The sequence below is a fragment of the Thunnus albacares genome, chromosome 2 (genome assembly GCF_914725855.1).
Source record: "Thunnus albacares chromosome 2, fThuAlb1.1, whole genome shotgun sequence".
In the NCBI taxonomy this organism is placed as follows: domain Eukaryota; kingdom Metazoa; phylum Chordata; class Actinopteri; order Scombriformes; family Scombridae; genus Thunnus; species Thunnus albacares.
This window is the reverse complement of record NC_058107.1, coordinates 517,962-531,964: the sequence shown is the minus strand read 5'-3', so window position 1 is coordinate 531,964 and position 14,003 is coordinate 517,962. Positions and strand designations below refer to the sequence as shown.

The window sequence follows — 14,003 nt, the reverse complement described above, 5'->3', positions numbered from 1 at the left end:
AAACCGTCTTTATCTGTGGCTTCATCTCCTTTGCACAGCGCCTGGTTTTGCACCGTGTTAAGAGACTGATTCGCCAACATCAACACAGTCATTGGATAGGCTGAAAATGTCAGCGTGTTAGCTGAACTGTTCAGCACTTGGTCTAATGAGAGTTTCTCTCCAGCAATTATCAATTAGTAATGAAGTGGCAAATCATCCTATCAGGCAAAACCACCACTGAGAGCCTGTGGATAGGAGAATGGGAGCGCAGCAGGCATAGCCGGGTATCCATGAGGGGAGGCAGAGGATGCTGCTGCTGGCAGATGCTTCCTTCACAGCTTCTACTTGAAGCACTTTTCGATATTTCCTCTTTCATCTCTCAGCCCAAGCTCCTTTTGCTGCTTTCTTCTCCTCTCTGGCCCATCCGACGCTGCCGTTCCCTTTAGCTGACCACCAGCAACATCCTCTTGCACTTCTCAACTTGCTGAGAAAATGTGCAGTCTGACTCTGAAGATTGCCATGTGATGAAATATTCAACAGCTCCCACAAAGAAGAAGGTGGGAGGTGCCGTCATCCTGGGGTCTGCATATTGTTTGGTGCACAGCCACGAAAAGTTGATGGTAAAGAAATGAGAGGGGGGGGTGGAGGGGGTAGAGGGAGAGTATCCGCAGAGGAGGAAGGCCATTAGCTCTCCTCTGCTCCTGTGTTTGAAGTGTAGAAAGGACCCTCCAGGGGTCAGCTGTACCTGCTGCCCACCTAGCTCTTAGCTCGGACCGTAATGAAAAACACACCCGCTTTTTTTAAAAGGAGGTCTGTAAATGTTTTATAGCTGTCTGTAGATGCAGAAAGGGTACAGAGTTATGTAGGTACAAGAAAATATAGCTTTGCTTTACAGCTACCAGAAAAACGGATGTGACTGTACACCTGCGCTCTTTCAAATGGCTCGAAATCATTTTGGCATAACAAGTCTGCAAAGGGTCCAGTAGTCAGTTCCATCCTTACTGCTCATTCTGGTCAAAGTGTATCGTAGATATTGTCGAGATGAAATGTTTCATTTACTGTAACAGTGAGGACTGTGATGTTTGCAGAAATGTAAATGAGGTGGAAAATTAATTTGCGGGAGATAGTCCATTAAGACACTAATGCAGACAGATTGTGTAAGCACTTTTCTCTGGTTACTGCCGCTGGTTACTGTTCTCTCAAAGTTCAGTCTGTTGTTTTTTTCTGAGATGAAGACAAATATGGGCAATTTTACTCCATAATCAGATAAAGTCACTCGTTCCTAACTGTGAACGCAGTTATTTGTAATATTCTGAACTTTTAGCTCGGACAGTTCTTCGACACATGGATAGATTTACCTGTTAGCTGGAACCTCCAACCCTCCCGCACTGTGTTTACTCTGCCACCCCCACGTTCCCACCATGGCATCCATGGCACCTTCAGTATATGCCCAGAAACCAGTGCTTATGCTGGAATGATACTATACCAGGCTTTCTGTGTGTCATTTAATCTGTGATAGATTGATTAAACACAGCTGTATTTAGGATAATGGTTTATGTAACCACACAATAAACTATAACGTTGAAGGTTTGACACAGAGAGCGCCACAAGATCAAATGCATCAGCTGCCTTAGTTGATGGTACAAATTTAAATAGTAATCAACCAAATTACCAAAAATCAGTTGACACAAACTGAATCTGGGGATTTTGGGCCCCTGCAGATCCGAGATCTTACAAAAGGGTCAAAACACAAGATTTGAACTTGCTGTCGCTCCCAAATTGATTGACGGCATTTTACAGGGACAAAGACTCGGCAACAACCAATTCTTCAATCAACCAAACTTATTCAAGCTCTCTGATGGTGTTACTGGTTTGTTCACACTGGCTGCTGGTAACCATGGCAGGAATAAAGGCCCCATACTGTTCAGTTATCAGAAGTAAATGAATTATAAATTGGCTGTGAGAATGTGTTGAGTATTTCCTGCATAGTTAAAGAGAAATATTTTAGTGCAGTATCACTTTCAACCAGAGTCTTTCTCTGGCAGAGGCCCGGCTAATGATGGCACATGGTTCCATAGATCACTTCAATTATCTAAACCTTGAGGAATACAAAGAGATGATTGCTACTTAATTCTCTTAATTGCACAGGAATATAATGGAGCGCCTATAAGAGGCTGAAACATCAGACACACAGAGCTTTTATCTCCCTTCATTCTGTCTCCATGCAGCAGCTAAAAGAAATCTGCTCTGCTTCAGTGGTGGAAGCGTCTGAGTAACAAACTTCTCTGAGGTTTTCTCACAGTGACGAGCAGACACTGCAAAGCCAGACGGCAGGCTGGTTGGATCAGCTGTCAACAAGCCACCAGGTCATGTTTATCTTGTCTTGACTTGTTGGACATTAAAAACTAAATGTTGATCTTTGAAAAAAGCAGAAAAGCTCACGATAAACTCGGCAACATTTTACACACTGATGTTTTATTTCATGAGATGCCATTTGGTGAACACTGAATCTTTTAATATACCTGCATGCTGTCATTTCCCTTGTTTTATTAATCAGTTTTACTGTGTACTCTAGCTAATGTGATTTCCAACATCAGCAGACACAAGAATCATTCACTAGTCATGTAATTTCTTGCCAGAGAGGAAAATATTAAACATAAAATAATGCAACGTAGGCAAGAGTGTGATTGTTTTTAGCCATTACAACTACTATTTCCTGGGCTGTAATACAGCATTAATATGCTCTTTCAATAATATCAATATATTATTGAAGGAAGATGTGTAGCAAGGAGAGGATGAGACAGACGTGACTGACTGGAGGAAGCTGATGTGTGAAGGTTTTGATGGAAGTTGAACCATTTTTCTGTCTTACAGCTCGTATGTGTCGGTGCACAGGTCAGTTTATTTGACACGAGTCTGTTTGTTCTCTACAGGATAACAAGAAATCACATCGGCACTAACAGATGCTTCTTGTGTTGGATGTGAGGGAACGGTCAGCATCTCTTTATTCTTACTGCTGCAGCCGTTTCTATACAGCTGACTTCAGTGATCGTTAAATGTGTGAATGATGATGAGAATCAAAACGATCCTGCTGCCTGCAAAGCACATGAAACTCTAGAAATACAGAGGATGATGTATGCTGTATATTTATATTATCAGGATTGGTCATGTGTGTTTTCACTATGATACATTCGAATTTGAGATGAATGTTGAGGTTAAGGTCAAATAGAAAAGCTCTTCTGAAAGAGATTACTTCTGGATGGGTCTGAACAATAAAAAGAGATCAGAAACAGCTAAAGGAGGACAGAAACGCGATTCCAGATGAATGATAATGTTGATCTGTAACTGCTGGATGCGGAAATATAAGTTAAATATGCAGCATCAACTTACAAGTTGATGTTCTGATGTTGTTGATGTTCTCAACTCGTTACTTGGTTATTGCAGGTTTACTGATAATATCTATATATTCTCACCAACATAGCGATTATAGCATTATGACTTTTCTGTGTATAAAACTTCAGACCTGTATTTGTGGTTGACATAGTTTTAAACATCTGTGTAAACCTTCCAGTTTCCTATAAGAACACTGACCAGTTCTCACGTTACTGGTCTACATAACTTCACTCAGTATTCAGACATTATCCTGCCGTTCCTGGCATCAAAGGTGCCATTATATTCATCAGGCATAGTTTCCTATTTAATGATGACAAACTGACGGTAAGTCTGGTCTGTAACACAGACACTCATCAACCTGCTGGCTGCACGTCTAAGATTAATGTTTATGTAGGAAAACTCACCACTCTGCTGGTCTTTGACCAGTGAAACCACAGCTGACGGATTATTACAGTCTGTTAATGAAGTACAGCTGAGAACATTTTCTGGCCACAGTTGTGATTATAGCCAGTAAAATTAGCTTTTGATTTGATGTTACTGTTGTAGCCTTTTCTACTCTTATTATTAATATTAAACACTTGTAAAGTTATATGGGGCACCGCTCTTTGCTTTCAAGAGAAAAAACTGATTAATCAGTGTTATATCTGAAAGTCAGTGACCTCACTGCAGAGAAACATAACAGGACAACTTCCTAGGAGACATTTATTTAACAGCTAAATGTCTTAATAATACATGATAAAGAGAATAAGAAGACAAATGAATAACAAGGCTTAAGTTGTGAGATAAATTATTCACTTAGTTGGCAATAGTGAAGTGTGTAACTTAAAATTATAACAAAATGGAGGGACGCTATGGTCTTTAACTTCTCTAAGGAAATGAATCTAAAATAAATCTGCTTAGTTGGATCTGTTGGTGTGCAGGCCTGTGAGCCTGCAGGGCTCCTCAGCTGAAGCTGTCTCTGGGGCCGGCTGAGCTCCGGGCGGCTCTGTGGATGCGTTTTGGCTGCCGAGCCGTCGGTTCGACAGTGGAGCCTTTGGGCTGTCTGGCTGTCTTGCTTCAGAGCGAGCAGAGGGTCAAGACGTCACTGGCGCAGTGTTGCAATCAGTCGGATGTGGACAGCATGTATCAGCTGTGATCTCTGTGATTTCTGGTGATGTTGTGGTTGAGTGTCGAATAAAATTATTTCTGGCTAGACTGCTTTGTATTCCGTTTGGGCTTGGGTAATTCTTCAAAAGGAAAACTCTAAAAAGACCACAAAAATATAACAGAAAACAAAAGGAACAACTCTTCAGTTGATTCTGAAGCACTCAGAGTCTCGTTTCAGAAAAAGATTGAAACAAAATGCGCAGAGTGCTCCTCAGAGAGGGTTGAGGGCCAGCCTCGGAGCTCCTCAGAGAGGGTAGAGGGCCAGCCTCGGGGCTCCTCAGAGAGGGTTGAGGGCCAGCCTCGGAGCTCCTCAGAGAGGGTTGAGGGCCAACCTCGGAGCTCCTCAGAGAGCAGGATTGAGGGCCAGCCTCGGAGCTCCTCAGAGAGGGTTAAGGGCCTGCCTCAGAGCTCCTCAGAGAGCAGGGTTGAGGGCCAGCCTCGGAGCTCCTCAGAGAGCAGGGTTGAGGGCCAGCCTCGGAGCTCCTCAGAGAGGGTTGAGGGCCAGCCTCGGAGCTCCTCAGAGAGCAGGGTTGAGGGCCAGCCTCAGAGCTCCTCAGAGAGCAGGGTTGAGGGCCAGCCTCGGAGCTCCTCAGAGAGCAGGGTTGAGGGCCAGCCTTGGAGCTAGTCAGAGAGGGTTGAGGGCCAACCTCGGAGCTCCTCAGAGAGGGTTGAGGGCCAGCCTCGGAGCTCCTCAGAGAGGGTTGAGGGCCAACCTCGGAGCTCCTCAGAGAGCAGGGTTGAGGGCCAGCCTTGGGGCTCCTCAGAGAGGGTTAAGGGCCAGCCTCAGAGCTCCTCAGAGAGGGTTGAGGGCCAACCTCGGAGCTCCTCAGAGAGGGTTGAGGGCCAGCCTCGGAGCTCCTCAGAGAGCAGGGTTAAGGGCCAGCCTCGGAGCTCCTCAGAGAGCAGGGTTGAGGGCCAGCCTCGGGGCTCCTCAGAGAGGGTTGAGGGCCAGCCTCGGGGTTCCTCAGAGAGGGTTGAGGGCCTCGGGGCCCCCTGAGGCTCCTGTTTTTATTAGTTCCGAGAGTTTTGGGTGTGTTTTGAGGCGTGGATAAGCCGCTCCCACCGAACCTCCCAGTGAATATTAATTCCTTTGTTTGGGACTTCTAAGGTGTGGCTGATACTCTGACTTGAGATGGTAAATTAATTTCCTACACTGGGGAATGAAGAGTTTGTACACGCAAGAATCACATACTTTAGGCATCACTACGACCAACCAAACATAACATTATGCCTCTAAGCTTCCTCTTACTGTACTTCAGCACACTTCAATCATTCAATAAGACTTCTTGTCTAATATGCTTATCAAAATATAATTGTCTAACACTACAGTAAAACACAAATTAAAACAATTAGGTGATTTTAACCTACTGTTTGTATAGTGATTATATAACATATATATATATAACATTCAGAACATATCAACATAAATTCAACATGACATTTCTTCAAACATCTCTAACATTATCAGAAATATAAATGTCTATAAGATAAGAGTGAGTACAAAAGGTTAAAGCAGCAGTTAATGTGAAATGAAAGCAGTTCATGAAACACCACATTTCTTCACATTTATAATGAGACAAGCAGATCCCAGATGGAGAGTCTTTGGGGATACGTGAGACCCCAAAGGGAGTCTGTGTGTCCATGTTTAGAGTTGTCTGGTCCATTTAAATACTTTTCGCCCAATCATTAATGTTGGTTATTTTGTCAGCCATCTGACTTTCCAAGAGTTTTGACGCAGTGTTGGTCTGGTCAGCGTCATGCTGTCACAGCCTTACTCAGGGAGGACGTGAGAAGGGAAAAACACTCACTTCCTCACTGAGGGAAGAATTTAAAAGGTTTTCTCTAGTGGAATTAAAGAAAAGAAACAGACTGTCCTCTACACTGTACAGGCCTTGTTACACACACACTTTGAAACTGTGTTTTCAATATAATAACATGCAATCAATCTGTCCTACCAATGGATGAATGCTAGCATAGCTGACAATACGTGAAAATGAATCAAAACACATAAACTCAGTTAACTTCCTCACTGTGCCGCATCTGGTGTTTTCACTCCCGTCCATCAGCATGACTGCCAGAAGAGCAGTACATTATACTTCATGTCTGCTCTGCGTCTGGTGCATCTCTTGTTTGAACAGGCCCTAAAGATGATTTCAGACCGAGCAGCTCATAGTCATGAAGTGCTTCTCCTGGTGAGGCCGGTGAGACAGCTGCAGGGAGGAAGCTCTTCAAGTGGCCTGAGGCAGGATACTGTATGTTCCTGCTGAACATGTAATGCAATGTTAAATCTGTTTCTTTATTTAACAAAACAACAGCAGACAAAGCAAAGATTATACAGCCATCTCAACTGTAATGACAGAAATGACATGTTCGGCAGGTTAAGTCTAATATTTTTGCATGTTAGCAACAGCCTTGTGATCTATATTTGTTTTTTTAAATGCTTTAGTAGAAAGTGATGTAAGGGGTTTGTTTTCTGCTTGGTGTAATTCATTTAGGCAGGTCTGAACTCTGTAATCGTTCTCGGGATGCAGACCAAAACAACTGCACCAAGACCCAGATGAACTCTGGAACGTGATACAACCTCGATCAGACCCGACTATGTATACTCTGCAAGTTTGAGCCAAATGACTCCCATAGCCAGGTGTACTTTGCATGCTGGGATTTAGATGAGCAAATTTAACAGTTGCCAGCAGCCAGCTGGAGAATTAATTGAGGTCCGACCTAGACAAACATCAAAGAATGTGTTTGGTTACAGGACCTTCTTCAGGACCTTCTTCAGGACCTTCTTCCAGTGTTTACGTTCTCACTCCTGCCTCAGACACATCTGACCAATAAGTGGAGTGAACAAAGGTTCTCACACGGCTTTTAATGATGTTTTTTGGTTTGCTTGGATTTTTCTCTGTGAAAAGAAACTTAACCGAATCATCCACTGATTTAGACCAGAGCAAACAAACCATAAGCTGCTGTGAAGTCTGATTGGAAACATGTAGAACATACTCTCATGTTAATCTCACTGGCAATGCCATCAGTTCCCAACAGACACCTGCCTTGCTTTTGATGAATAAAGTGAATGCTGGATAGCGAAGTGGCCGATCCAACTGAAAGACCCTTAAAGGCGCCGTATGTAGAGTGCAGTGGCATCTAGCGGAACGGACTCAGCAGAAATGGAATATAATATTCATAAGCATGTTTAGTTAGTTCAGTGTTTAGTTTTAGTGTAAAATCACCTGAAAATAAGAGTCATTCTGTTTTTGTTACCTTAGAATGAGCCTTTATATCTACAGAGGGAGCGGGTCCTCTTCCATGGAGGCCGCCATGTTGCACCGCCGTGTTTCTACAGTAGCCCAGAATGGGCGGCCTTTCATTTCTCACTGTAGGTTCTCCTACACACTTGGAAGGGGGGGGTACTCAGTTCTGCAACCTCACCGCTAGATGTCACTAAATCCTGCACACACACTGGTCCTTTAACTCTTAACTGGTATTTAATCTGATTGGTCCAACAAAGCACAGAAAGCAAAGTGGGTCAAATACAGAACAGAGAAGCAGAGAAATAACACTGAGCAGTCGTAATAATAACGGTCCAAGTCATCATGATCAAGCACTAATGAGAAGTTTAGAGTTTAGCATGGCTTATTCTCAGGTAAAACAGTGTGATTGATCTGAACTGTTGTCACAGTGTATTCTGGGTAATGACGTATAGTCCTTTCTTAGTACAGTACGAATGGAGGATTGTGGGAGTTGTGTGAAAATTAGCAGCTGTGGTGTAAAAAATTCATAGCTAATGTTGAATCCTGTTAATAATACACCCTTTACCTCCTTTTTATTAACGAGGGACTGCTTAGAAAAACACAGACGATGATGTTCACACGCAGGTTGATTCATCTCACAGCTTGCTCGGATGCACAAAGTGTCATTAGTGTGACAACTATCAGTGTGCACACAGAACAGGGACTCCTCACTGTTTTAACATCTGTAAGGCAGATACAAGTTGAATATAAACCATATAATATTATTTACTGTAAGAGTCCAATGAACAACACGCTGTGGTTACATTTTTAAAAAAGTAGAAATTGTGTGTAAATTTATCTATTTTTTAGTGTTTTTCTAACCCTACTTTAAAACAGATTTTGTTTTTGTTGCTACTTTGTGTATGTATGTGGATATTTATTAAAAATTCACTAAAAAGAGCATCTTATATTTAATTAATGTTCAGTTCCACAGCAGCATCTTTTCAGGAGATTTTAGTGAGTAACTCTAAAGCCCTCGGGCCAAAGCGGTTAAAAGAGAAAAAATACACACATATAATGTCTAAAGTCTACTGTCAGTCATGTTCTCCCAGATCAAGCAGCAGTCAGCTCGCTCGTTCTCATTATCCTGGTCACTCAGTTCCTTTTGATTCCTCATGTAGCTGCCAAAAGAAGACACAGTGCTCTTTGATTTTGTCAGCGCTCACTCCAAAACACTAAATTTAGATTGTAGTCTAGCCTGTCAAACACCCCGACAGACAAATTGTGTTTTTCCAGACTCCATCACACCCATTAATAGGAGATGTGTTTCTGGCAGATGTGATTTAGCACGTCTCCCTCTTTCTCACTTTCTCTGTTTTCCAGCTCGTCCTTGTATGGAGCCCTGAAACAGCAGCTCTCAAGCTGTTGCTCTTGGCTGTGTGTTATATTTGCTACTCCCTCTGACCCTAAAATAGATCTATTACTGTCTTAATAGTAGTCTCAGAGACTGGCAAATTACAAATGGCTGATCAAGGTCCTCTTCAAGAGGAAACAAAGGGCAGAGCCTGTCCCTGCATATACTAACTGGTTCAATTTAAACACTAGATTGGACCAGCAGAAGTCCAACAACTGCCTGTTCTCCTCAAGATATTACATCTGTACTTAATGCACATTTCATAACTGTATCCAATTTCTAATCTTATCCGTCATTTGGTGAGCATTCAAGGCGATGAAAATACTTTTGAGTGATGATTTGATTGTGAAAGTCCATTTCACAAAGCAATCTATTAGAATATGCCCCACAGTTGCAACTTACCAAACAATTTGTCTCATTCGTATGCAGATTTAGCATATGTGCTTTCATCCTGGGTGTCCTGCTGCAATCAGAGAGGGAATGAGCTAAACTTGCACCATCTGAGTGGGGCAGATGGCTGCTGGTTAATTTACCATGAACCATGGACCTGCATCACCTTTTCCCTGCTCATAAACAGTCCTCACAGAGGGCTACGCTGCTGATTAGTCATACTGCCACCATGTTCCCTCCCAGTGGCTCAGGCAATAGGTCTCAATTAGCTGAGAGACAACCAGAGATTTACTACCGAGCAAATGAAATAACTCAACTCAGCGCCTGATGAGAAAGCCCCGTTGTTATTGTTGAGTCGATGTACAGGCGACTGTGGCAGATAGAGTCTAGCTAGTGGTTACCATGTTCTCTTAGCTTTCCATGAGATTGGATAGTTTATTAACCACTATTCAAACTGCCTTTGACTTAAACTTTCTATATGTTATTAACCTTTCAGTGCAGCTTGTAAGAAGTTGATGGTCTGTGTTCATGGAAAGGGACTTTTTCTTCCAATTAAATTTCATCTTGCTGTCAGCTGAGTGACCCCATTAATGCAACGGACCGAGGGGAAAAAATTATCAGTCCGGTTCATGCTCACAATGGCTTTTAATAGAAGTTCAGCTTTAGAAATTATGTTAAAATTACAAATCTACTATCCTAAAATCCTGTGATTGGTTCATTTTGCTTTAAGAATCTGCTGGGAAGCAGACTGAGACCCTCCTTTTCAAGCGGTCTCTGTCCTTTTGTTTGGTCAACACCAGAGTTCGATTGACAGCTTTTACACCAGCCTGAACTAAAAACACTAAACACTCCTCTGTGGGGGGAGGAGGCGGGTTCGGTGGTAAACCAGGCTAGATGGAGCCAGTAACACATGGCTAGATAGATAGTTAGATGGCAAAAAGTTGCAAAAGCAGCAGGAGACGACTATTCGAGACCACTGGTTGCTTCCCATTTCAACCGGACATTTTTACCACATTTTACTGCATGCATAACCAACGGTTGCCATGTATAACCATGTCTCTGATCTCTTCCTAACCCTAACCAAGTGGTTTTTGTGCCTAAACCAAACCAGATCTTAACCACAGCGTTGTCACATAATTATTTTGTAACGGCATAGAGTGTAGCATAACATAATGTACGGTCCTATTCCACTGGGTTCGTATTATTATATATAATGGCAGTAATAACAATGGATAACAGCCATTTAATGTGCCGACAACATCCGAAACAGGATGGTTTTACCCAGCAGCTGGTTAGCTTAGCCTAGCACAAACACTGGAATTGGTGGGAAACAGCTAGCTCGGCTGTGTCCAGTGGTAACAATATCCGCCTACATGCACCTCTAAAGCTTATTAATGAATACATTTTATCTTGTTTGACAAACAGAAAACAGAGGAAAACAGGAAATAGTCAGGCACATAAGCATCTGTTAACATTTTTACACCTCTCTCTCTCAACCCAACCGGTCAAAGCAGACGGCCCTAACACTAACCCACCAAGAGCCGGTTCTGCTTGAGGTTTCTACCCATTAAAGGGGAGTTTTTCCTTTCCGCTGTCGCCAAGTGCTGCTCATGGAGGAATGTTGGGTCTCTGTAAATTAAAGAGTACGGTCTAGACCTGCTCTATGTGAAAAGTGCCCTGAGGTGACTTTTGTTGTGATTTGGTGCTATATAAATAAAAATGGATTGATTGATTGATTGACTGCGGTTTTGTACGTGATTGTGGTATCTCATCGTTTTTTCCCAAAATGTCAAACTGTTCCTTTAAAAAGTTTGCCCATTGGCTCCTTTCTTTCAAAAGTTACTTCTGTGACTATAAGATCAAATTAAGACATCACTCAGCATTTTTCTCTGCATGCATCAGCTCCACAACCTGTTCCTGTGGTTATACAGTAATACAATTCCAACTTAACCCAAATAAATGAGACTGCAGAGCACATTTCTCTTCTTCTGCATCCTCTCCTAAGCTGCTTCTCTTTTCTCAGCTAAGGGAGAAGTTAAACAAAACAAACGAGTCTCCAATGACTCACCAGCGATGCCTCAGATGACAGGAAGCAAAGGTGATTGAGGGGAAGCCCTACCGAGGCCCGAAGGCTCCCGGTGCTTCATCGCTCATGCAGGGCAGCGCCATGAGGGAAGAGCCACAGGTGGCTGGCAGTGATGGATACCAGGGCTGCCATATAATCTTTCACCCTTTCAAAAATTGTTTGAGAAGCAAGCTGTCAAAGGGCCACTGCAGAGCAGACCCTCACTGCTCGCTGCAGAACTTAAATGTCAGCTCATGACTGCGTCTGGGGACGCCAGTGCAAAATTGAAATCTCAGGCCTGGTGGCAGCCATCTGACAGAGTGGTTATTGTACAGCTTATCAGGAGGGAAGTGAAAGAGAGAGAGATATGCCTCCCTCTCTGTGTCTGGGGAATGTTGGAGGGAAATAGCTGACATCAACATCTGAAAAGTAAGTTGTTAGCAAACGGAAAATTTTCACTTTCACCTACACTTTGTACATTCCAGCAGCTCATTGCTCGGTGCGTCGATTTGGAGTAAAAGATGGTTCATATGGGAAAGTTGATTGAAGAGGATATGGAAATGTGATTCAATGAGTGCAGGGTGACATTTATTTTCTCCTGGCCTTTTGCTCTGAGGCATATTTATGGGGGAGTTAACTCAATTGTTAGAGCAAGACAGTCAAGACGGCCATTTTTCACACCACAATAAGATTAGTACAATATGACAGCAATTACATAGGCTGGTCATAATATGCAGCAACAGAACACTGACTCAATCCAACCATTATCACACTGAGGATGGTGTTAATGCATGATTTTTTTAAAAAAAAATTTTAAATAACTTTTTTGTCAAATGGAAATGACTAATGCATGCCTATCAAATTAAAAGCATGATTATTTGCATTCATGAGAAGTTAGTGGTTACAGAGCTGAGTAGCTTTTAGCAGACTTTTTAATTTGGTTGTAAAAGTACTGATGGAACTGCAGGTAGGACGTTATACTGAGTTTCACACAGAAAGCTGACTGCCCAAATGCAGTGAGATGGTACAATCTGGTCTAGAGGATATTCTGGAAGATCTCATAGAACTTACTGAGCGAGTGAACACAAAGTCACATAGTGGAGGAGGACAAACCATTTCACATTTTATAAATCAGGCACAAAAAATTCTCATAACTCAGTAATTGTATTTGTTCATACAGAGTGTTTAGAGTAAAACAAAAACAATAAACTTATAGATACTAAAAACTAAAAGACTGTAACATGCTCGCAGTTGAAGGGAAGTGCAGAGTCACATGACACATTGTCATATAGAAACCTTGATTAGTGCAGCTTTAGAATACAATCCAGAAAGGCCAGTTTGAAGTGAACACTAGTATGGAAAGGGTTGAAACTCTTTAAACTCTTTGATCCTCCCTCTCAATGATCGCAGCGTTAACAGTAGAAATACACTGCTCACGTTGCAGAGTAAGTATCAGGTTTAAATACCAGGCAGTGATGCCAGACAACGACCCAGGTTCAGCTTTTTGTCTGAACTTCAGGTCCACATACATCAGTGATCTATATAGTAATAGTAACATAATAAAATGTGCATATAAACACTCCTCTACTGGGGAAAAAAACTAATCACAGGTCTCTGCAGTTCTACCTTTCAGATTCAGCTGTGAAATGTATTTTCCTGAGATTGAAATGCATGACATTTCATTGTCTGCATCATTCTAATTGATTTTTTCCACTCCAGCAGAAACCACTATCAGGTAAGGCAATCATGAAAACCCACAAGGGCGCTCACCTGAGAATGAAATGTATCTGCATCCAATAAATGTTGTTTTTATAGAAGGACTTTCTAGGTTTGATGGATTCTGCATTGATTTTATGCAGGAGAATGAAAATCATATTATTGGGTAATGATTCTAAAATGTCATATTTTTATTTACAAACCACACTGTAACTGAGGATGAAATATAAGCTGTGTTTATGGAGCCTATTCATTTCTTATTTTATTTCATTTGATTCCAGGTCTGAAACGAAGCTACTCCTGTGAAGTCTGCAGCGTCACACTGAACTCGGTGGCACAGTACCACGCACATCTGCAGGGCTCAAAGCACCAAAACAAGTGAGTGGATCACGCCACCGTGCACTGCAGCAACACAACTCATTTACACTTTTAACTATTGATGCTGCGGTGCTTGATGCTAAATGCTACACCTCATCTTTGGCACTAAGTATGTTGTTTTCTTTGCTTTCATCTGTGTCCTTGGATTCCCCGTCTCCTTAAGGAGGCCTGTGCAGTTTAGATACAGTGCATTTCACATGGCATGCATAAATGATGAGAGTATTGTAGAGACTGAAATTTTAGATGGGCTGGTTTTGCTAAGGGTATCCTGTGATTTATTCCTCATTTAAGTTCA

The 14,003-nt window shown here is 42.3% G+C and overlaps 1 protein-coding gene across 4 annotated transcripts in view; it reads left to right on the top strand.

Moving 5' to 3' along the window:
* Nucleotides 1–14,003, top strand: part of zmat4a (zinc finger, matrin-type 4a) — a 127,041-nt gene that overhangs the window by 97,077 nt on the left and 15,961 nt on the right. For all 4 annotated transcript variants that reach the window (XM_044361965.1, XM_044361982.1, XM_044361989.1 and 1 more), the window contains one exon: nucleotides 13,612–13,708. In XM_044361965.1, coding sequence (XP_044217900.1) covers nucleotides 13,612–13,708 — 97 coding nt within the window. The remainder of the gene's footprint in view (nucleotides 1–13,611; nucleotides 13,709–14,003) is intronic.